The sequence below is a fragment of the Lontra canadensis genome, unplaced genomic scaffold, assembly GCF_010015895.1.
Source record: "Lontra canadensis isolate GAN:19392208 unplaced genomic scaffold, GSC_riverotter_1.0 scaffold377, whole genome shotgun sequence".
Classification (NCBI taxonomy): domain Eukaryota; kingdom Metazoa; phylum Chordata; class Mammalia; order Carnivora; family Mustelidae; genus Lontra; species Lontra canadensis.
Window position 1 is genome coordinate 40,389 of NW_022631371.1, and position 24,184 is coordinate 64,572.

Consider the following 24,184-nt stretch of genomic DNA (forward strand, 5'->3'; position numbering starts at 1 on the left):
TTTATTGATGAGAGGTTTAGCTTGGGGTAATAAACTAAGAAGTTAATGGAGAATTTAGTTGGAAGCAGTTTTTGGAGGTAAGAGAACCAAAACAGCATGAGAAATTCATCATGTGCTCAGTGGGTCACATGATAAATTTATTACTATGAATTTATTCCTAGGAAGAGAGAAAGCCAATATATGTTTCTAATTCTAAGTGGGAGTTGTGTAAGTGAATAATTATCAGCAGCGATGAGCACATATTAGAGGAGATGATTAAAACGACCATCTAGGGGCGCCTGGGTGGCTAAGTGGGTTAAAGCCTCTGCCTTCGGCTCAGGTCATGATCCCAGGGTCCTAGGATCGAGCCCCGCATCAGGCTCTCTGCTCCGCAGGGAGCCTGCTTCCTCTTCTCTCTCTGCCTGCCTCTCTGCCTACTTATGATCTCTGTCAAATAAATAAATGAAATCTAAAAAAAAAAAGTGACCATCTAAATGGACTATTGGAAGGATTAAGTTACAAAGAAGAACTGCAAAAGAGCTGAGGGGCAGATTGTGGGTTTTTATAGGGTAAGAGATGGAACGAAGTTTGAGGAGGCAAAAACCCTCTTTTCTGCTTATCTCTAGCCTGTCTTTGTAGTCAGTCTTCAAACTAGCCATTCCCTGATATATTCCTTTCTATGTGTTGCAGACTTTCTTCATTTTCTCTTATACGGATTTTAGCAAGGGTTACTTGAAAACTCTAGATTTCTAGCCATCTCTTCAAGCCTATGAGAATAGATAGCAGCTTTTAGAATGTTTGCCTATTTTTCTTTTACTGGACTTGGCCATTGACTTTGGAGGTGTTGACAACAGGGACTGAGGAGGTAGTATAAAAAAAACACAAAGCTTCTTTGACAGGCTTCTTTTTATCAAAGTCATTCATTCTCTTGATTCATCCTTCATAGCTCAGTTGTCCCTTAACAATATTGTTTCTCTTCAAATCCTATTTCGTTTCAAGTCTGCGTGAGGTAACATCTCTTGCTTTTGAGTGCTGGGGCATAAAATTTAAAAATAAGGGGTTTTGTTCACAAGGAAAAAGAGAAGGTTACCTTATTCAAAATTTTGTTTCCTCTTGTTTTTCTTTATCTTGGTTTTTCGTGGAGCATATAATGTCCAGTGGTGCTTTTTTCCCCCCCAGTGGTGCTTTTGACAGTTTTGCATACATTCGACTTGAGGAGCTTCACTGCCTCTGGAATGACTTCATTGTGATTTGATGTAAGCGATTTGGTGTGGGACTGTTTAATGTTTAATCCTTTTTTGACTTCTTTTAGCAGTGAGCAAACAAGAGCACTTCTCTTCTCTTTTTCTAAATTGCCTTTAGTTAAAACAATATATCTTATTTTAGTCTGTAAGTCAGTTTGCAGATGCTATCTACAGATGTGTCTCTTGATAGAAATACTTATAATTACCTAAACAGCAGTTGAGGGAGAAAACTCCCAGTTGATTTTTCTTTAAAGAAAATTACTTTGATTCTCTAATTAAAAAGAAATTTGTCCTAATGTAGAAAAATTGAAAGAATCGGTAAAACACTAAGGAAAAAAACCCACAAAATTTCACTTCCTGAAGATAATCACTGTTAACCAGACCTTTCTCCATTCATGTGTGAGTACTTAAAACAACCATACAGACTCTATTATTTTGCAGACATTTGATTCAATTGACTATACACTATGCAGTCTACTTTGGATTTCTTATTTCTGTAACAAGATGATTCATCCTTGTGTTGTTTTTCATAGCTACCTCTTTCATCAAATCTGTGTTGTCCGTTACCAAGTGCTGCCTGTTTTCCCATCCTTTATTATACCTTGAATTTTGCCACTTTTTGGTGTCTGTGGTTACTGTTTTAGTTCAGGGTATGATAATTTCTTTTCTGGATTACTGTTCTAGCATCACAGATGATCTCTGTCTTGTTTTGCCATACTACACCTTTCACATCGCCATCCTTAAACTCCCGTCTGATTATTTCATACTCTTCTACTTAAAATTCTCCAGTGGCTCTTCTTTGTCTTTAGAATTAAATCAAAGCTCTTTAGAAGACCATGCATAGCCTTTTGTGGTCTGATTTCATTTTGGCTCTACAGCCTTATGTCTTGGTATTTTTTACTTTAGCGTATGAAATTACTTGCTTCTTCTATAATGAGTCACGTTAATGTATGGTTCTTCCATTGCCTGCAACATTTTCTCTATGCCTTCATTCTATTCTCTCTGCTTTTGTTGGCTTAACTCTTGCTTACTCTTCTTGATTGACCTGAGTAGACGTCTCTTTTAGAGAGTTTTGTGGTTTAATGTCCTTCCCATATGTTCTCATTAAGCATCGCACTTAACCATTGTTTATACTTACCTGATTATTTTGCTGTTTCTTCCACTCTGCAGTCATGTTCAGAGCAGGGATCTTGTCTTCAGCTTTGTATCTCACACTGATCAGGGTACTTTATATAAGACTGACAGCAAACATTTGCTTTATAAATAAAGTTAAAAGTGAAGATTCAGAAATACCAATCATGATATTTTTCATGTTGCTTGGCTGAATGTGGGAGAAGGAAGTGAAAAGATGAGAGGAAGCCTTAAGAAACTGACTCAGACACAAAAAGCAGACTTTAGTTAGCTGCGTGTGCCTTCAGATATATAGATAATTCTACCCCATCACTGATATGAAATGTACTTTGAATGGTTTTTGTACTGTCGGTTTTCTTGTGACCATGGCGTAAATGTCTTTACCTGTTCTAAGGGAGAAGACATACTTTTTATGTCTTCTTATAAAATTCACAAGAATTTCAGGAGATAATATGTTAAGAGCTTTTGTTAAGAAGATGAATGGTGTTAAGGGGCACCTGACTGGCTCAGTCAGAAAAGTGTGTGACTCTTAATCTCTGGGTCTTGAGTTCGAGCACCACATTGTGTGGTGTGTGTGTGGATTACTTAAATAAGTAAATACTTAAAAAAAAAGTGAATGGTGTTACAATTTAGTTTTTAGATGCCTTTAATTCCTTTATAGACATATATTTTTATCCTAAAAAAAGTTTTAAAATTAGAATTCTAATAACTTCTCTGGAGAAAACCTGGGAAATTGTATGCATGAGGCATGGTTCTGGACTGATTACTAATATCCTTGGTCATGTCACATCTCTGTGACAATGACAAGGTGGGGGCTCAATGTGGAGAACTGAACAGAGTAAGAAGATGACATTGTGATTTGTATGGGTAAAAGTGTAAAGCTAAGTACTGATGGAAGAGACTACTTAGGATTCAATACTTTATCACTAATCTTGTGTTTATATTTTTAATCACCTAATAAACTTTAACTTGACTTGTTACATGATGTCCAGGTCTTTATATACTCTGTTTCTCTCACATACACAGATATTTATACATATAGATTTCGTATATAAAAGGGCAGATAGAAAAGGAATATAGGTATGACACTGAGATTTGCTTCAGAATTGTTTGTGGTTTCATGTATTATTGCAGTTAGCAAAAATAGACTCAGTATAATTTTATATATGATCTTTTCTCCTTTATTTTGTTATAAAAGTTACTCCTGTGAGGAATAAGTGTACAGAAAGAATTCTGTTCTTTGCAGGAAGAAACTTGAGGTGAATAAAAAAACTGAATACTTTCTCTTTTTCCTTTTATTTTTTGGTTTCTAAAGAGCCAAACTAACATCAGATGCAGAGAAGGAATCAGTAATGATGTTTGGACGTAACCTTCGTCAGCTGCTTTTAACAAGCCCTGTTCCAGGGCGCACCTTGATGGGAGTGGATCCTGGTTACAAACATGGTTGCAAATTAGCTATAATTTCTCCTACCAGTAAGTATATCTTTCAGCTCTTCAATGAAAAGTTGTTTGGTTGGGCCTAAGTTTCACATCATACATACTGTGAGGATTTGAAATAATGTTAATTTTTGAGAAATTAAAATTTCTCAAATGGTTTTCTCACACACTGTAGTGTGGGAACTAGAAAATCAAATTTCATGTTTGTCTTATTTGTTGATCAAAAATCTCAACATGTTACTATCATTTATACTGTGCCTTTCCCTGTGTCATAGTGGAGATGTTGAAGATTAACTAGGCTCAAGCTTGAAAAACTATTCCCCATCAACTTCTATTTATTATGATGCATTTTAACTCTGTGTATTTTAACTACCAGACATTTTTGTTTTGCCGAGCATTTTTCCCCTTATTTACTATCTACCCTTTCTATTGCCCTTCATTTCTTGCTGCATTTCTGTGTCTACATTTGAGATTATTTTCTCTGCTTGACCTTCTAACCTGTTACATTTAATATGGGGTCAGCTGGTGAGAAATTGTGTTAGTTTTTTCCTAAAATGTTTCTGATTTGCCCTCATTTATGAAGGATATTTTTGCTGGGTATAGAATTCATGACTGGCAGTTATTTTCAGTACTTTATAGGTGTCATTTCATTTTTTGTTTGTGTTCTTTCCCCCTCTGGCTACTACACTTTTTGTTGAGAATGAGAACTCAAACAAAAACCTTATTATTGCTCTTTTGAAGGTAATGATTTCTTTTTTCCTAAGGCTGCTAAGATTTTCTGTTGTGGTTTTCAGAGGTTTTCTTACGATGTGCTTAGCTCTGTGTGTGGTTGTGTGTTTTGTGTGTGTGTGTGTGTTGTGTGTTTGGTTTTCTGAGGTTTTTTTACATGAATTCTTCTTGGGATTTGTAGAGCTTCTTGGTATTTCTTTCTGGAATTCCAATTACATATATATTAGACCTTTCAATTTGCTGTTTTTCTGTTTTTCATTCTTTTCTATTTTATACTGTTTGTCTTTATATTAATTAAGCCTCTATTCTGCTATGTCTGATCTGCAATTAAAGCTATCCATTGAGTTTCTTATTTAAATTATGGTGTTTTCAAGTTTTTGAATTTCCATTTGGTACCTACAAAAAATAGATTTCAGTTCTCTAATGAACTTTATCACTTTCAGTTTTTTGGAGCTTTTGTATTTTCCTTATTTTTACCTTAAAGTTCTCTTATTATTTTTATATTATTATATTATGGACTATTACTATATGTTATATACAATAACATATACTATATATTATATACATTATATACATATATATTATATACAATAATATATACTATTACATTTATTTGTTCGTTGTTTCTTTTGGTTTAGATTTTTCTTTCTGAAATAACTTTGATTTTTTTTAAACGATTTATTTATTTGAAAGAGAGAGGGAGCATGAGAAAGAGCACAAGCTTGGAGTAGGGGCAGAGGGAGAGAGAGAAGCAGGCTTCCCACAGAGCAGGGAGGCTGATAGGGGACTCGATCCCAGGACCCTGGGATCAAGACCTGGGCTGAAGGCAGATGCTTAACTGACTGAGCCACCTAGGTGCTCCTGAAATAACTTTCATGTCTAATTCAGTTTTGAGTTCTCACATGTTATTTCTGGGGTTTTCTTTTCTTTCTTTTTTTTTTTTTTTTAAAGATTTTATTTATTTATTTGATAGAGAGATCACAAGCAGGCAGAGAGGCAGGCAGAGAGAGAGGAGGAAGCAGGCTCCCTGCTGAGCAGAGAGCCCGATGCGGGGCTCGATCCCAGGACTCCGAGATCATGACCTGAGCCGAAGGCAGCGGCTTAACCCACTGAGCCACCCAGGCGCCCCAATTTCTGGGGTTTTCTAATTCTGATTTATGTTATTCTCATTTTCTTTCTTTCTTTTTTTTTTGGTAGCTCATTCTTTAAGTTACAATTTTTCTCTGCGTTTTGTGAGCACATCTTTCTGTAAAGACATACTAGTCTTTGTTTTTAACTTACTGTTTTAAAAAATAGTCATTCTATATGGAATTTGACCGTCATCCTTTTCTGTTGCTTAGGTTTACGTAAAATTCATTTTCCTCAGCTTTTAGGGTAGAAGACCAGGTCAGGAAAGATTTTCTAGCTGTATATCTCTAGAACTGTCCCTTCTTTTTTCCCCAAATTACTGGCGTTGGGGGGAAAGCACTGTAGTATCTCTATGAATAAAGAGATAGCCTTCTACTTTCTTGAATCTGTTTTCCTGATGCTTTCTCCATTTTACCTGGACTTCTTTCTCCTTTGACCATTTTATCCTTATCTTACTCAGGGGGGATATGATTTCCAACAGTTTCTCAGTTGGGGTTTTTGTCTTGAAAAGGATATTCTGCCTGGGTTTCACAAGTTCATAGAGACCAAAGTTTTCCAATCCTTCCAAAACTCAATGGGCAGACTTTCTACTGAATTATAAATTGTAGTATGCAGAGGTCTTTCCCACACTACAGGGAAGTACCTTTTGATATTTTCTGGTCTGTGAGATACTTCATTGCTTGTCTCTTCTTGCTCCCACAAAAGTGCCAGTGCATGTAGGTCTTGGTAGTTGCATTGTTCCCACTTGTTCATCTTTTGAGTTTTGTAGAATACTTTGCTACAGATAGCCTTGGGTTTTTGGTTTTGCTGTCCTAGTTGCTCTTTTTTTATTATGCTATACATTTTTACAGTAAATGGGAAGCATATTTTACCAATATCTTTTCCTGAATCTCTTGAGATACCATACGTGTTCGTATTTGGATCTGATATTATTTGTATTACTTACAGGATGACTTTTTAAAAATACTGTATGCACTCCCACATATATATGTATGTATCTTCTATCTGTTTGGTACGACATTTCCAAGAATTTATCCATTCCAACATTTAAATTAACATGAAATTGTTCATAATAGTCTTTATATCTTTTTTTAAATTTTATTATTTTTCTGTCTTTATATCTTTTTAATCTGTGCTAAAGCTCTAGTTGTATCCTCTTTTCATGTCTAATATGATTTATTTCTCTTTTTTTTATTTATCTATAACTTCTTTCTTTTTCTTGATTGGTATTGTTAAAAGTATATGTTTTTCTTAAGTGATTTTTAATTTTAAACTTTACCAGTCCTCTTCATTACATATATATTTTTCTATTTTGTTAATTTCTGCTTTTAACTTCATTAATTCCTTCCTTCTGCTCTCTTTGACATTATTCTCTTGTTCTTTTCATAGCTTCCTAAGTTGGTCACTTAGCTCATTATTTCTGTTCTTGAGGTTGTTATCCTCAAATGTTGAATTTATTTTTCACTGAAATATAATATAGAGAAACACCAAAGTCATAAATATGCAGCTTAAGAATTATGCAGGGAAAGAAATGCACGTATCTACAACCCAAAGAAGAAATAGAATAGTATTACAACATTGTCTGGCATTTGGTACATATTCAGTAAATGTTAGCTCAGTGTTAAGTGTTATTAAAAACCATTTCTCTTTTAGGTATCATGGCATATAATCTAGTTAATAATGATAAGTAGCAAAGTAGTGTCCTTATAACTTCGGAGGTAACAAAATTTCAGAGTGGAAGAATCTGATTTAGTGAATATGAATGATTCATCCTGCATTTTTAAGACAAAGGAGTTCCCTTGTCTAGTATAAATTACTTAATCAAATCATCTTTGTGTTGTGTTTTGTGATTTCTTACAAAATGGCTTATTCTTTTCATTTTCTCTAAGGTCAGATACTTCATACCGATGTGGTTTACTTGCATTGTGGACAAGGCTTCCGAGAGGCAGAGAAAATAAAGAGGCTTTTGCTGAATTTCAAGTATGAAAATAAGTAACCTTTTGAGTACTTCACTGGCTCAGCCAATCAGAGATACCTTTGAAGCTCCTAATTTGGAGGGAGGGATTAAGGGAATTGCCTTGGTGAGAGAGAAGGAATCATGTAAAACAATGCTGGGGCAAATTGCTGGAGAACTCTACATTTGGAGACTCTGGAGGGATGCTTCTCCCTTCCTGTGCCACCTTCACTAAACAAAAGGTGGTAATATGAGCAAAAGTGAGCATTGAATTCTTTTATTTGGGCTTTCTCTCTCTCTCTTTCTCTCTTTCTCTCACACCCGTTCTTCCTCCCTTCCCTCCCTTCCTCCCTGCCTTCTTTCCTTCCTTTTTTGGATCTGAGGAGTGGATGTGATAGTAGTTTGAAGCTTCAGGGATTATTTGGCACTGTATCACGTAATTCAGTCATGATGTCTTTATTGTGGCATAGAATGCTTCAGAGTTTATTATTTATTTGTAAATTTGGTTCCTTCTAGATGGGAAGAAAGCTGACTGTTCTTGATGGTATGACAGTAAAATACTTCTCCGTTGCCTCCCATACCAAATGTAGGGGCATTGTCCTTTATTCTACAAAAGTCTGTCCCTCCATTGTGAGATTGTGGAGATGTTGCTTGGCTATATGAGAGAATAAGATCATCCTGTGATAGTATTTGTGCATTTTGTGCATTTTCTCCTGATTGACTTAGAAGCATGCCTTGAGCTCATTCCATTTCTCATCTTGTTTATCCCTTGAAGCTGCAGCACAGTGGTGATTGGAAATGGAACTGCCTGCCGGGAAACAGAAGCTTACTTTGCTGACCTGATAATGAAAAATTACTTTGCACCACTGGATGTTGTTTACTGGTAAGGATGTTAGGAATGTTTGTTTTCTTTGAGAGGCAAAGGAACTTCTCCAGTTCCTTCTGTGATAAATTCTCTCTTCTCTTTTTATGATATGCATCTTCTTTGCCCGCAGACCACCTCTTGCTGTCCACAAGTACTTTGTAGTACGACATAAAGTGTCTGTCTCCTAGAGAAATTTGAGTTTCAGTATCCTGAAAACTCTCACAGAAATAGCAAGCGAGGGCTTACTTGGTTTCATGGGGTTTTCTAGGCTGTGCCTTGTGTGAGAGCTCTAGTTAATTATTAACTAGTACATAGAACTGTGGATAACTTAGCTTTTTTTTCTTCCAAAGTTCTGAGGCCTATAAATTGTTGGTTTTCAGAACTGACAGCCAAGGGTAAGTATTACCAGTTAAAGCACTTCTGATATTCCTTTCTTGTTCGTGTCTTCATTGCAAGCTTTCATTTTATATAGACATCCAGTTAACTTCTGAATAGCTTTGGATTAGCATGACCCATTTCTGTAGTCCTACCCCTAGATCTGTTGTAGTTCTGCTTTTGTTCACCATCGTTTCCTTACTTTCTCTTTGGACCTCAGGTAGCCAGGGTTATCTTTTTCTTTTCTTTCTTTTCCTTTTTTCCTTTTTAGATTTTATTTTTTTATTCGACAGGGAGAGAGAGAAAGAGCACAAGCAGGGGGAGCAGGAGAGGGAGAAGCTGGCTCCCCATTGAGCAGGGAGCAGGACACGGGGCTTGATCCCAGAACCCTGGGATCATGACCCCAGGCAAAGGCAGATGCTTAACCCACTGAGCCACCCAGGTGCCCCCACACTTACCTTTTTCAAGCTACAGTAGAATATTAAGTTCTTAAGGGTTTAATTTTACGACAGAAGACAATTACGATAGCTGGTATCTTCGGAAGAGTGCACAAGCACCATCTTCCACTGCTGGAAGTCAGCTGATGAGTATGTGACTAACAGGATCAACAAACAAAACCCAACACAGGAAGAAGAATCCTAAGATTCTTTTTAGGCCGAAAGAGGAGGGCTTTGTATTTAGTGTAGTGTTCCATATTCCAAGAGGATAATCAAGATGTCAAGAAAACAAATGCAGGGTAACCAAAGGGGTTTAGGAGGTCAGGGACAAGCTGTAGGTACCACAGGGCCGTGGTTCAGGAAAGGACCAGATTGAAAAATCCACCTCAGCTTTTCTTCCCCCTCTCTTCCTCTTCTTGTTCAGGTTGGTCTGGGGAGTACTGTGGATCTTCCCTATTCCAGAAACTGTGCACATGCATCCAGTCCTTTTGAGAATGTGGTACAAGGACCCGATATAGCTGATTCAGTTTATTTCAGGCAAATAAACTTTTTTGTCTGATTTTTTTTAACTTGTTCATGTTAATTTAATATAAATATCTACAAATATTTATCTAATATAAATCTGTAGTACTTAGAACTTTCAGATCATTAAATTATTAAATGTGCTAGTGTGCTAGTATGATTCGCTATTTTCAATCCTCTGGCGCATAGTAGGCACTCATGTTATTTTTTGAATATCTAAATATTTGTTTCCATTCATGTTAAATTATTATACTTGACTTTTTTTTCCTGCTTTTGTCTTGGTTTTTCCTTTTGTAAAAAAAGTAGTGTTTTTGTTTTGTTTTGTTTTATAGAAGTGGTAAAATTTATTGAAATGTAGAAATGGCTAGCTCCTTTGAGACATGCTTATGAGCAGTGTATCTAGTTTCTCCCAAACTGAAACCTTCTTAAATCAGGGATCATGTTTTATTTATCTCTACCTCCTTCCCATTAAACATAACATCTGTACTTACAGGTCCATCTCAACAAATACTTACTAATTTAGATTCTTAAACATTAAGCTTTAAATTATTTTTAACCAGATAAATCTTTTCAAGCTATTGACCAGAATTACAATATGGAACAACTGTAGACAATTTCCCCTCTGCTTAATGCTCTGGTAAATCTATGACTTACTGTTTTCTCTCTTTTTTCATTGATAGAGAAATTTGCATTTGGTAGATTAGAGGCTATATTTTACCCAAGATAAATGATAGTTTCTGAAATAAAAATATTACATGGTTAGAGTTACATATTTATTTAATGAACTGTGAGAGAATTAAAAGAAGTCTTTAATATTTGCCATCTTGTATTTCAAACTATGGTTGGCACACTTTATACTGGTAGCGGAAACATTGCTAGAAATTACAGCATTGTGGGCATTCTGTAGAATTACATGAGACCACATAAAAACCTGGGAGCAGCAAATGTAAAGGAAAATTTTGTGCTGTTAATTCAGACCCTGCACTTCATGCTTCTGCCCTGAAAACTGCAGTATACAGTGAGTTTGAGCAGGCAAATACAGAAAACAGGAGAAAAGAAATTAATTTTGCTTCCCAATGCCCTAGTTCATTAGGATAATGAATCAAGTAACAGAGTGACCTGAGGAGGTGTGATGTGTGATGAGAGAATGAGAAAAGGGAACGGGTGCTGTGAGAGAGGTATGGGGTTGTGGGTTTGAGGTTAGATGTAGACCAGCAGGCTTTGCCATTGAAGCATAAGCAGACGGCTAGATCGTATTAGGAAAAGGGGGTTGGCACTGGATGTCTGTAAAGTACACACTAGACCTCTCTCTTCTTTTATTCTAGAAGAGTACCCATCATTTAATAGAAAATATAATTTAAGAAATCATGATTTTGTTGCTTGAGATTAGTTGTCTCTTCCAGAGTCTAACTTAATTGAATTGTTTGAGCCTCAAAGGGTTAATTCCTTTGTGAAAAATGCCTAAGAATGAAGCTAATGAAAATCTTTTGGTTTAAAATTAAAAGACAAACATTATTTCTTTAAAGGTGTTAATAATACTTATTATTACTGCAGATTGGAAAACACAGACAAGTGATAGGCTTTTCTGTTAGCTCGATTGTTAGTTATATTTGGGAGCATATTTCTAGATTGTGTGTGTTATAAAAAAAGAAACTCACACTGTACATGTTTTACAGCATTTCCTGTACTTACTATATTCCCATGCCAATAGATGGACTTCACAAAGTCGTTTAAAATTACTACGGATAAACTCTTCTATGATCTTGTATTTTAGTCAGTCCTCATTGTGTGACAGCTGGCTTTTTCTAATCGTCACCATTACCCACAAAACTATAATGAATGTTTTTGTGCTTAAATCTTTGCACATACCTTTATTGCCTTCGAATCCGTTCCAAGAAGTGGGCTGTAGGTTTAAGAGTTAACTTACCACTGCTTCTGAACTGCAAAGCGCTTAATTACCAAACCCAATCTATTACTGAGATTATTTCAATGCTATTTCTCCCTCTTATGAGCATGTTGGCTAATTTGGGATGTCTTTACTTAAAAATATTTATATTACAAGTATATATAAAAGTCCCAATAAAAAGGGAAGAAAATAAAGCACTTTTTAGTGTGAAATAGATCTAAAGAGTACAGAACTTCTATATACAGTTTGAAGAATAAAATGAGTGTCCTTGTTCCCAGCTTTTAGGCTTCTTGTGTGTTTTTTCCTTGGAGCGCCTCCACTCCAATGTAATCATTGTAACTGGGTTGTATGAATTATTGCTTGTTTGAGAAAATTAATTTTCAAACTGCCTATTTGTAGGGCTTTTGAAGTACATTGCTGTGCTATCTTCCAGAATGACTATGCCAATTAATACTCTTATCTACAGATGTCTCTACTCCCCTTTTTCTGGGACTTTGAGTATTATTACAATGCATGTTTGTTCTGTCATTTTTGTTTTAATTGCATATTGATATCCCAACAGCACTGATTCTTAACTAATTGTGTGATCTTGGACAAATTACCTAACCCTCTGTATTTCAGGTTCATCATCTGTAAAAGGGGATGATAATAGTATCTATCGTAGAGAATTATTGTGGAGGTTAAATGAGTTAGTATCTATAAATTGCTTGGAATAGCACTTAGCATATACTTGCTGTTATTATTAATGGAGTCAGATATATTTTTGTATGCTCACTGGCCATTTCTGGACTTCTTTGTGTATCTGTGATTGGCTTGTATCCTTTGCTCATTTTTTTTCTGTTGGAGGTTTTTGTCTGGTTCATAATGTTTTAAAATGTTTTTTTATATTAATTATTGATCCATTTGTTACAACAAATTTTAGCAGATTATGCAAGAAATTCTCTCCATTTTGTGTTTAAATTCAAGCTTTATTTTGTATAGAATGCTAAATTTTATCTTTTAAGGTTTATCTGTCTATTTTTCTTTATGGCTTTTGAGTTTCTTATTATTCTTGAGCCTAGAATATTAGAAAATATATTAGTTTTTGTAGAAAATAGGAATCTCTTATATGTCCAAGAATATTAAGGTTTTTTGTTTTCTTTCTTTCTTTTTTTTTTTTTTTTAAAATGCAGGCTTCCCTCAAGTTTTTATTTCTTTAACTTTTCTTTAAGTCTTCTCACTTTTCTCTGTAAAACCATAAAACCTCATTATCATCTCAGTTACAGTTATGATTGCTTTGAAGCTTTTTTATTCTCCCAAGAAACCAAAAATTAACCAGAGAACCTTAATCAGCTTAGGTAACAGAAATAGAATAGAAAGCTGTTAATTAGTTTTGAGAGTAGTTTTGAAAAAAGAATGGATGCTGATTTTTCCCTTTCTTTCTTAAGGTCTTTATTGCCAGCTGTCGCGTTTTGTAAACAGCAGAGCCACCTGATTTCTTCCCTTTCCACCCTTCCTCTCCTTTTCTCTTTCTCCTTCCTCATCTTTTCTCTCCTTTCCTCTCTCCTTTTTCTTCTTTAATTCTCTTGTTTGGTAGCACCATATTTTAGTTATCTATTGTTTGACAACTGGTTATTTTCGATCTTTGATATATCTTTAGTTTTAAACCTATGGGTACAGACTAATCAGCTGTAATTTCAGTATTTATTTGCAGGCACATTTAGTATGGGATTTGTCTATAACCCATTTAAAGTTAGCTTTTATATATGGTATGAAGTTCTTTTTTTGCTTATGACTGGATTATTCCAGTACCATTTGTGAAAGATATTCCTTTCCCCATTGAGCTGCTTTGGTATGTTCATGGAAAATCAACTGACCATATACATGTGAATTTATTTCTGGAGTCTGTTCTGTTTAATTGATCTTGTATGTCTTAACACTAATAAGTTATTAAATTAGATAGTGTAAGTCCTTCAATTTCATTCTTTTTCAAAATTGTTTTGGCTATTACAGGATTCTTATGCTTCTACATAAACTGTAGAATCAGCCTTTTGGTTTCTGCAAATGGTCCTGCTGGGATTTTGATTGGGATTAAATTGGCTCTACAGTTTATTTTGTGGAGAATTGACATCCATCCGTGTAATTTTTTTTTTTTTTAGTGTTGTTGACACATGATGTTACATTAGTTTCAGGCACACAGTATAGTGATCCAACAACTGTACGTTATGCTATTCTCATGAGTGTAGCTGCCATCTGTTTCAATTTTTAACTTCAGTTTTATTTTTCATTTCTAGAAGCTCTGTGTTTTTTCATATCCACTTGTTCATTCTTATAGTCTTTTACTTTTCCTGAATAAATTTTCACACCTATTTTTTATTTCCTTAACCATACCAACCATTGCTGTTTTATAGTTTGTGTGATAATTCTAGTATTGAAAATCCTTGGAAGTCTATTTCTGCTCTCTGTTGTTACTGCTGGTTCTGCTGCTTTATTTCCTTTTCTGTTACTTAATTTTTATTGAAAACTCCTTATTTTCATGGAACTTTATCTGTGGGAATTCATTGAGGCCTGCGTTGATTGTGAGACACTCCAAAAAGGGTTTGCATTTGCTTCTCTCAGGCTCTTGTAGACACTCTGAGTTTGGAATCACTTAAATTAAATTCTCAGTTTGAGTTTTTTTTCTGGCCACCCAGGTAGTATGAATTTAGGCTGCACACTAGAGAGATAGCTTATGGTTCCGTGTTCTTATCAGAGATTCCCCCTGTAACAAGGTTTGAGATAGTCCATTTTCAACACAATATCCTTGGGATAGGGTGCAGTGAGCTTATTTCTCTTTGACCTTTAAACTGGGGGTTTAACCCTTTGGGGTATGTCTGTGTGGGGGTTTAACTCCTTGGGATATATATACTTTGGGATATTAAACCAGGGGTTTAACCCCGTATTTTGTTTGTTTGTTTGTTTGTTTAAGATTTCATTTGTTTGACAGGGAGACAAGAGAACACAAGCAGGGGGAGTGGGGGAGAGAGAAGCAGGTTCCTGATGAGCAGGTAGTCCAATGCAGGGCTCCATCCCAGGACCCTCAGATCATGACCTGAGCTGAAGGTAGGTGCTTAACCTACTAAGCCAAGCAGGAACCCTACTTTGGGGATTTTATATGTGTAAGAGTAGTTGGGGGAATCTTTTATTAACCCATATCATAGGTGGACCCTGGGTTTTGTCTTCTAGTCTTCCATTTGTGTGAAACTTTGTGAGATGGAAAATAAAATTCACCTGGTTCAACAGATGCCCTCAAATGAAAGTCAGCTTCAGAAATCAAGGTTCCCACATTCACTTCACTTTTTTTAGGTTGAACATTTCTTTCTTGCCAACTCACTTCTTAAATAAGATGTATTACATCTAGGACTTCTCATTGTTTTCAATAAAATTGACATTTTAGGTCCAGGTAACTGATCTTCCATATTACTGGCAAACAGGGTCACAACTTTATCTTCTATTTTTCTTTCCCTCCCTCCACTTGATTTTCAGTTTTTTACCTACTATAAATTTAAAATTTGGTGTTTTCAGATATTGAAGACAAAACATAAGGTAAAATTAGGTGATCATTTTTAATCATCTACATTTATACTTTTGAATTAAGAATTAGCTTTTTATTTACTTTATGAATGTGCACTAAAACATGTGAAACATTGTTTTCTGGCAATTTAGGTGGTTTTGTTTTGTTTTTTTGAAGCTTAAAAGAGATCTTGAAAAATCTGGGAAAATATAAAGAGGAAAATAAAAATAATTTGTAATCTCACTAGGGAATGGTCTCAACATTTTTACATATTTTATTTGTGTGTTCTCATTCATTCCACATTATTTATCATGTATAAGTGTTTCATTGAATGAGATTGACTCACTCAGTAAGGAGCAAGAAGACAACTGCTTATTTTACTATCCCATTCCTATTCAGCTCGTGCTTGAGTAGTTCTTCCATCCCTGGCTGTGATAAGGGTCTCTGCTCTTTCAGTCCCTTTTAGTCTGGAGAACAGTCTCATTTCAACAATCGAAATACCTCCTTTAATAATCAAGGCTCCAAACTTGATGTGCATTCTGTGTCAGTTCTGTTTCATTCCGGGGAAACTCCACTTCTTCACTCTAGGGGTTTGCAGGGGCATGGTTAGCTTCCTTGCTTTTCCCTCCTTGTTATTCTTCTCTTTCTGCCCAACTCACCAGCTGAATTTCCAGATTACTTTAAGTATAGTCTTCAGAGTTGAGAAGAGGGAAAAGGAGCCATAGTATTATCACACACTGGGGACAGTTGCAGTCTGAGGATAAGGCCCTTTGGGTGGCCTACATGCAATTGTAGATTCATTCTTCCATGAAGAACTTTTGAAGAATTTGGTTTTTATTTTTGTTTCCTGAGATCTTCTCCAACAGGATCCTTGAATTGTTTCTGTGACTTTGCAGATAGGTTCTCAGGCTGACCGTGACCCTCCTTCAGTCCTGGGTTTCAGGCAGGCTACTCTTTTTTTAGATTTTTTTTGGGGGGAACAGAGATCACAAGTAGGCAGAGAGAGAGTAAGGGAAGCAGGCTCCCCGCCGAGCAGAGAGCCAGACGCCGGCCCGATCCCAGGATCCTGGGACCATGACCCAAGCGGAAGGCAGAGGCCCCAACCCACTGAGCCACCCAGGCACCCCCAGGCGGACTACTCTTATCTGAATCACTTTGCTACACATTCATCTTGGACAGAATCTCTTTAGAGCTCCCTCACACTGCCTCCTACAGGCCTGTTTGGTTCATACATCCTTGTCTTCTCTCATAGTGGGGATCAGTAACTTATCCCTAGTGTGGCTCTCTCCCTTTGTTATTCTCTCTCTCTATCTCTCACCCCCCCCCATTTTTTCTCCCTCCTCCCTTTATGTTTGTGTTTACATCTGTGCTCTTTCTTATGTCACACTCACATATTGGTCCCAGGGAAGCTCCTCTTACCTGGCATGGGGTGAGTGGGACATTCCTCCACATGAGATGTTCAGGCAGCAGGAAAAATGCCACAGCATTCCAACGGTCTTCTTGAAGAAATGTTCTCTTTCGGCTCCAAGGCCCTCCTGTCCTTCTCAAACACACACCCCCTTTTATAGGTGATTGATTCTAGTGGCACAATAGACTTTTAGGACTTAAGCCTGAATAAAAACATCCCATTACACGTTCTTTCATATGGTCAGCAAAGTACTGTTAGCACTCAGACTGTGTGGCCGACGAAGTACTGTTCTGGGAGATACTTGACTTGACTTCTATTCTCTCTCTCTCTCTTTTTTTTAAGATTTTATTTATTTATTTGTCAGAGAAAGAAACAGCGAGAGAGGGACCACAAGCAGGGGGAGTGGGAGGGGGAGAAGTAGGCTTCCCACTGAGCAGGGAGCCCAAGGCAGGGCTCAATCCCAGGACCTTGGGCTCATGACTTGAGTCGAAGGCAGACACTTAACAACTGAGCCACCAAGGCACTCCTTAACTTGACTTCTTGAAGCTTTTACCTAGTGGGGAAAATAGATGAAAAGATAAGTGTATGTGTTTGTTTATATATATTATGCTAATTAGTGATGAATTCTGTATGGAGAATTAAAAGCAAGGTAAGAAGATAAAGTAACAAGTGCAGTTGTAGGTAGATCTAGATATAACACATATTGTTATCTATTAGTGATAGAAATTCTTTCCATGTGTTATGGTATAAAGGCTGAAGAAAAGCATGATGAGTTTATGCCCCTCATTTATCCGCATCCACATTCATGTCCTCATTACCCTTATCTTTCCATGTCATATGAGCTCTCTAGAGCCATGGTTTCACATTGTGGGGTGCAATCCATTGGAGGAAGGTGACATCCATGTAGTGGGTCCCAATCAGCACTTAAAAAAAAAAAAATTAAAGAAGGATAAAAAGTAGAGTGTATCTCATGTTATTAAATCTAGGTATTGTTCCATGAATATAGGTTTTGGGTATATACATGTAAAGTATATTTCTTATTGTCCATAATAGAAAAGTTTGAAAAATATTGCTATATGAAATCCCATATTTGAACCTTTAAAAATGCAAAGTTGAGAGGCTCACTGCACCTGGGTGGCTCAGCCAGTTATATGTCAGACTCTGTATCTCAGCCCAGGACTTGATCTCAGAGTCATGAGTTTAAGCCCTGTGTTCAGCTCCACAGCATACTTTAAAAATAAAAAGGCAAAGTTAAGAGGTAAGATTATAGGAGTCCCTAATGATACTGTTGGGATACTCTTAGAAATGTAATTCAGATTACCCTAAAAATTGCAAAGGATCCTCTTAAGGAAAGAAAATAAGGCAGCAGTCCTCAGCACATTAGAAAATGTAAGCTGGACTAATGTGCTTCACCACTAAAATTCTGAACTACGATTCTTTCCAAATTCTGTGGAAAAAGTTAATGGATAGAATTTTCTCAGTTAAAATTCCTCATGTCGAAGAAAACTTTCTGAACACCTCATTTACATATGTCAGTTTTTTGGTAATCTTCTTGCAAAGGAAAAGTCTTCTAGTCGGCCAATTCAGAGATTCACTCTTGGTTACAAAATTCTGTAGGAAAATGAGAATGTAGGATAATTACGTTAGAAAAGAAGATCATTTGGGTGTCTGGTTTGCTAAGTCTTATACCCATTAAAGTATATGAAAATAGCTCGCACATTCTATGAAGAATGCCCCCCACCACCACCCCCAGAAGGAGGCTGTAAATTACATTATACAAGAATGGTTCTTTGCCAAACCAAGTTTGGAACAATTTTTATTTTACACTGATATATTTTTCTTAATTTTTTGATGTCTGCTATTATCTAGTATTTGATTTAGGCCTGTATATTCAATCATAGGTTTAAAATTCACATATTCCATCATGTTCTAAATGGAGCACTTTGACTTCCAGGGGCTCTACCATCAGAAAAAGATTGGGAAGTAAATCAGTTTGTGTGAGTTGGCTGCAAACTTTCAATTAGTTGTATATTTTACAAGGTCAAATGCAAAGCTGATAAAAAGTACCCCTGAAACAAATAATTCATTATGTGTTAATAAAATAAAAATAAATAAATAAAAATAAAATAAATAAAGCTTTAAAAAAAAAAAGGAAGTGACCAAGAGTGTATAAAAGAAGAGTCACTGGTCTGCCAAAAATAGTACAGGAAGACCAAGGCATCAGGCCTGAATCCCTCTATTGCCTCCCCACAAATGTTAAGTGTAGCATAAAAGATTTATAATGATTATCTTAGGAAGGAGTGAGTGAAGGAAGAGAGCCCACTGCTTGTACATAATGTCATCCTCCTTACCAGGGACTGTCAGAGAGTGGAAGTGCTCAACTCTTCTTTCGATTGGTGAGATAGAATGATTGGGGGCTAAGAATATAGAATAAAGATCACCAAAGAAAACCAGAATGTAACTAAAATAGGGCATTAGTAAGAGAGTTTACTTTCTCATTTCATCTTCTGGCACAGATTAAAATATTTTCTGGAGTTCTGGGTGGACTTGGGAATAAAATTTTGGTGACACTATTGGTTAATTATTAAATTATGGAAGCTTGGAGAGGGGCGGATGGTATTTAATGTTCCAAAAGGGAATTCAGATGCAAATGACTGTTGAGTGTGATCTTGATCAGGCAAGGTTATTATGAAATCAGAAAAGGATGGTTAATGAGCACCTAGGAAGGGACAATATAACATACCTACTGGAAATCAGCACATACTTCCTATAAATAAAACATTTTTGGCTTTATTCCATTTCATTTTCTGTTTAGAAAAACGAGAACTGGTAGGCACATCTAGATCTCAGTACAACTTTGAAGTCTCTTGATACTTGAATGCAGAAACTAGAGAAATACAGATTTGGTTATGTGGCTCCCAAAAGGATGTCAATTAGCTACTGGATTGATGGTCTGGTGTGAGGTCTCTAGGGGCTTGCCACAGATGCTGTAATGAGTTAACATTCTACTCAGTGATTTAGTCAAGATCTTCAAGTTTGTGGATGGTGAGATGTATTAGAGTCAGGATCAGGAAAGTTTTTGAAACTCTTGAGTTGTTGAACCCAGTTTAACAAGATGAACTGGCACAGGGGCAAATGACTTCTGTGATGCTAAAGGAATTTTCAGTAGAGATTTTGTTAGGGTGATTTCTAAGGTTTCCTTGAAATCTGACCATTGAGGACTCTATCACAGTAAAATGTAGCAGATCTCCTGAACCACCTGGACTTAATATTTTGGTTTTGTTTCAAAAAAATTTACTTCCCATCTAATAAATATGCTTAGCTGTGTGATTTAAGATACATCTAGCTATGTAAAGCTCATTATGTTGTGAAGTTAAAAATATTTTATATGGAGGAAAAGTTGTGGTTGCTGTTATTTATTTAATTATTTAATTAGTTATTTTAAAGATTTATTTATTTTAGAGAGCACACATGCTCATGCGAGCTGGGGGAGGGGCAGAGAGAGAAAGAGAGAAGCCCAAGCAAACTCCAGGTTGAATGTGGAACCCAACACAGGGCTCAGTCCTGGAACCCCAACATCATGACCTGAACCAAAATCAAGAGTTGGCCTCCCAACTGATTGAGCCACCCAGGTGCCCCCTCCCATTATTTATTTTTGACTAGTGCAATAATTTCTGCTTTTCATGTAAGATCAATTTCTTTATATTTCAAAACACTGTCTCCTCTATCTCCATTTTATAGAAGTGATGAAGGCCGTGAATTGACCTTGAAACCTGGGACAGCCTAAGAGAGTTTTTTTGGATATTAGTTTGAATACTATGCTTAATGACAAGTTAAGGTGATAGAATATTTGTCTCCTTTCTTTCTACACTGATGGCTTGAGAAAATGTACTGGGATATTCCAGGATTTTGGTATCCTTCACCTATTGGCTGGTAATCCGCTTTTCATTTCTTTGACTATCATAAACACTAGACTTGTTTATAAGGCTTCCTTTCTGGGATATTTGTGACATTAAATACATTTTAAAGTAAAATTATTTTACAGCCCATATAAATTTATGTTCATTTTGTGGAAATGGCCAGAATGCTTTTATAAATATATATTTAAATAGACCATTTCAATGAGATATGTTGGAAAGGAGGCATAAGGGACGAATAATTATGGATGTGTGTCTGTGTGTGTGTGTGTGTGTATGTGTGGTTTTGAAATACTATTTTGGATTCAGATTCAGTTTGACAGTTTTCAATCAAAATAAAATATTTTTTTACCAGTTTTGTAACCCATGTGTTTCTGTATCTCTAAGTCCAATTTAAATATCTGCAGGAGTTACCCCAACCCCCCTTTACTGTAGCCCTTCTTGCAGATCTTTGTTTATTGACTTAGATTAGAACTGGCCTAGAGCCCAGTGATGGTCATTTCTAGTTTTAAGGTTTTTGGTTACAAATCTGTTTTTGTTGCCAGATCCAATAAAGATTCGTGATTGTTTTTGTTAGTTTTATTACAAGTTCTTGCCAAAGATACAATGTATTATAACCAAAACAGATGTTCTATTTAGACAAGTGTGTTTGCTATAACAGAACCTAAAATGTAAATTAAAAACAATAGTATGTTCTGCATTAATGTAACAAGTGATGAACTCTGGGATTTTACAAGTACTTTTGATAACCTTTAGAAATGGAAGGAACAATGCCTTATTTTAAGCTATTGTTTTACATTTTTTCTCTATCCCAGTTTGTGTATGTACAGTCTTCACTCCAAGATCCTCCTCCAAGCTAACATTTTACTGTGAATTCGCCATTTTCATCTGTTCACAGTTCTGTTATTAAAATACATATGTCAGGTAAATACTATTTTCTGTCATAGAGACATCAGTTGCATTGAACAATTTTTAAGATTCTAATGTTTATAGGGTTGCCTGACTTGGTTAAGCATCTGACTTCAGCTTGGGTCATCATCTCAGGAACCTAGGATGAGCCCTGTGTTGGGCTTTGTGTTCAGTGGGGAGTCTGTTCTCCCTGTCCCTCTGCCCTTGTCCCCGCTTGTGCTCCCTCCCTCAAATAAATAAAATCTTTAAAAAAATACTCTAATGTTTATAAATAAGTAGATGAAATAAATTTTTACAGACCTTTCATAAATGCTTTACTTTGTAAAGATAGGAATTATGTTATAAAGTTGTATTGTAGATCTTTTGGTATACTAAGTAACTGTCTTTGTGCTTAGGGCCCAGAGCAATCTGGATTCATGCTGAATTTTCTGTTGTAGTGAACACAGACATGTAGTGAGTACAAGATAAATGTGTTTATATTATGTATTTTAACTATTTTTAAAGTTGTAGTCCCTCAATAAATTAGATATGTAAAGAATAAGACTATATTATCAACAAATTACTAATGGATGAGTTTTACCTTGAGATTGTTAACTCCTTGGCCCATTCTGAGTCTTATTTTCCTCTTTTCTTTGGCATTAAAGGGCCCTTGGTCGGAATTTTAAAAAACAAGTTCAGTTGATTATTTGGGAGCATGTAAGGGTTTTTTTAATTCTTTTTTTGTTTTTTAATTAGAGAAGTTTGGGTAGTACAGAAACACTGTGATTCTGTCTCTCATTTCATTTGCACTAGGAGAATGCAAAATTGCTAGAATTATTTGTTTTTGAGATCCTTTTCATTTGATTGCATGGGACTTGAAGATTCTGGGACCAGAAACTTTTACTTGCAAACAGTTTTTTAATCCAACTTGTTTGTCTTTTATATGTTTTTTGTTGTTGTCGTTGTCGTTGTTTTTGTTTTTGATGGAGGAACCTTTTGAGTCTAATGTATTTTATGTGGCTAAATCTTTGTATTATGCTCTTCTAACTTATTGAAATACCACTTTCAAGTTCCCCCACATCCGTACATTTCTAAGGTTACACCCAGCTTAATTCCCATTACTTTTCTGCTTCACAGCACTTGCATTTTGAAGGGACCCTAACATTTGGGTTCACATTATGATAATTAGGTTTCAGGGGCATGGGGGATTAAAGATGTCTCAGGTCTAGTTGCAGAATAAAGTTCAGAAGCACTTGTAAAACTTGCCTGATTGGTGGGTGGAGGTGCTTTTATTTATTCACTACTCATGCAGCATTAATCCGTATTTCATCAGGTACCTACAGTGCTGTAATTCTAGATGTGACCTTGGGACTTGATTTACTTCAGCTCCGTTTTCTTTATTAATGTGCCATGAAAGAGGTACATGAAAGATAGCCAACATCAAAGTACCTTTTAAAGTAAAATGGTTGGTAGGAATTCCCTGGTATTTAACACTGTCTGTCAAATGTTTCAGCTGGTTTGCATCCTTTTACAAGCTATTGCTTGTTGCACTCAAAGAGATTTAAAGCAGTTGTTTCAAGTCTTTTGTGGGGGGACTGGTTATGGTGGTGGCTGGTGTGGTGGTGGTTGGGTGGCAATAGTTAGCTACAGAAGGGAGTAAACGAGAAGTTACGGACATACTCTTTTTCAGCTCTCCTCCTCCCAAGATGGTTTGGTTTTGTGTTTTTCTTTGGGTTGGGGAATCTTTATTCCAAAGTGGCACTTACAATTAGAATTGAGAAGACACTCCTTTTGGTTATAAGGAGATTGAAGAGGGTGGCCAGAGAAAATTCATCAAACCTCCATGAAAGACACAGTAAATGGCAAAGTCAGGGTCTTACTCAGCTTGTTTTACCTGTTTAACTTCACAGCCTGTTCATTCTTTACTGACCCATCTGAGAAAAAGCTTTTAAACATAATAATGCGGGAAACTGAGTCTTAAGAACAAAAGAAACAGGACTCAGACAAGTTTTGCCATATGTATTGTGGAATATTTATTTTCCTGTAAATGCATATTTTAGAGGCTGTTGTCTCTGTTCTAGGCTAAATATATGGGGGTAGAATTCTTGTAGCTCAGTTTTGAAACCGATTCCTTCTTTGGTTCCCAAGCATGTGTTGGATGTTTCTCTCTGTTTAAGAAAAAATGTTTAAAAGCATTTTCCTTTTCAGATATGGATTATCCATAGATCTATTTCTAACATCTTTACCACAGAACTGTCTTAATCTAAATAGTGAAAAAGAGAAATCAGAGAATGTTTTAGAAAATGAAATCTGCTTTCAAATTTATACTTTTTTCCAATTACTTAATCTTGACTTATAGAAGTCTTTTAAAATCTATTGTAATAAAAACTTTTTGTAATTGATTTTTGTTAAAATGTATTGGTGTAGTATTAAAATGCTTTAAAAATAGCATATTCTCTTAATATCCAGTAATTTTGTTTGCACTTACCTGCTTAACATTTTATTCATATATGGCAGGAGAATAAATTCAACCCACCAATTTATCTTGCAATTTATTGAACTAAACTCTTTGACCTGTAAAGTGTAGAAACCAACAGTATAACTAACACAGAGGAGTTTGGTAACAGCCTTTCTCACTATCAGCGTAGTGCTACAGAGGTCTCCTGAAGATGGCTTGTGGGGAGTGAGCAATGTATGCAGTTTACTTGGCATTTGAGTCTATGATTAGGAAG

General features: G+C 35.9%; 1 protein-coding gene across 1 annotated transcript in view; it reads left to right on the forward strand.

Moving 5' to 3' along the window:
* The window catches only part of LOC116862912 (S1 RNA-binding domain-containing protein 1-like), a gene marked incomplete at its 5' end in the record, with an annotated part of 105,967 nt that overhangs the window by 40,082 nt on the left and 41,701 nt on the right, over positions 1–24,184 (forward strand). Inside the window, 3 exons of the mRNA XM_032850367.1 lie at positions 3,670–3,827; positions 7,538–7,628; positions 8,378–8,485. Coding sequence (XP_032706258.1) covers positions 3,670–3,827; positions 7,538–7,628; positions 8,378–8,485 — 357 coding nt within the window. The remainder of the gene's footprint in view (positions 1–3,669; positions 3,828–7,537; positions 7,629–8,377; positions 8,486–24,184) is intronic.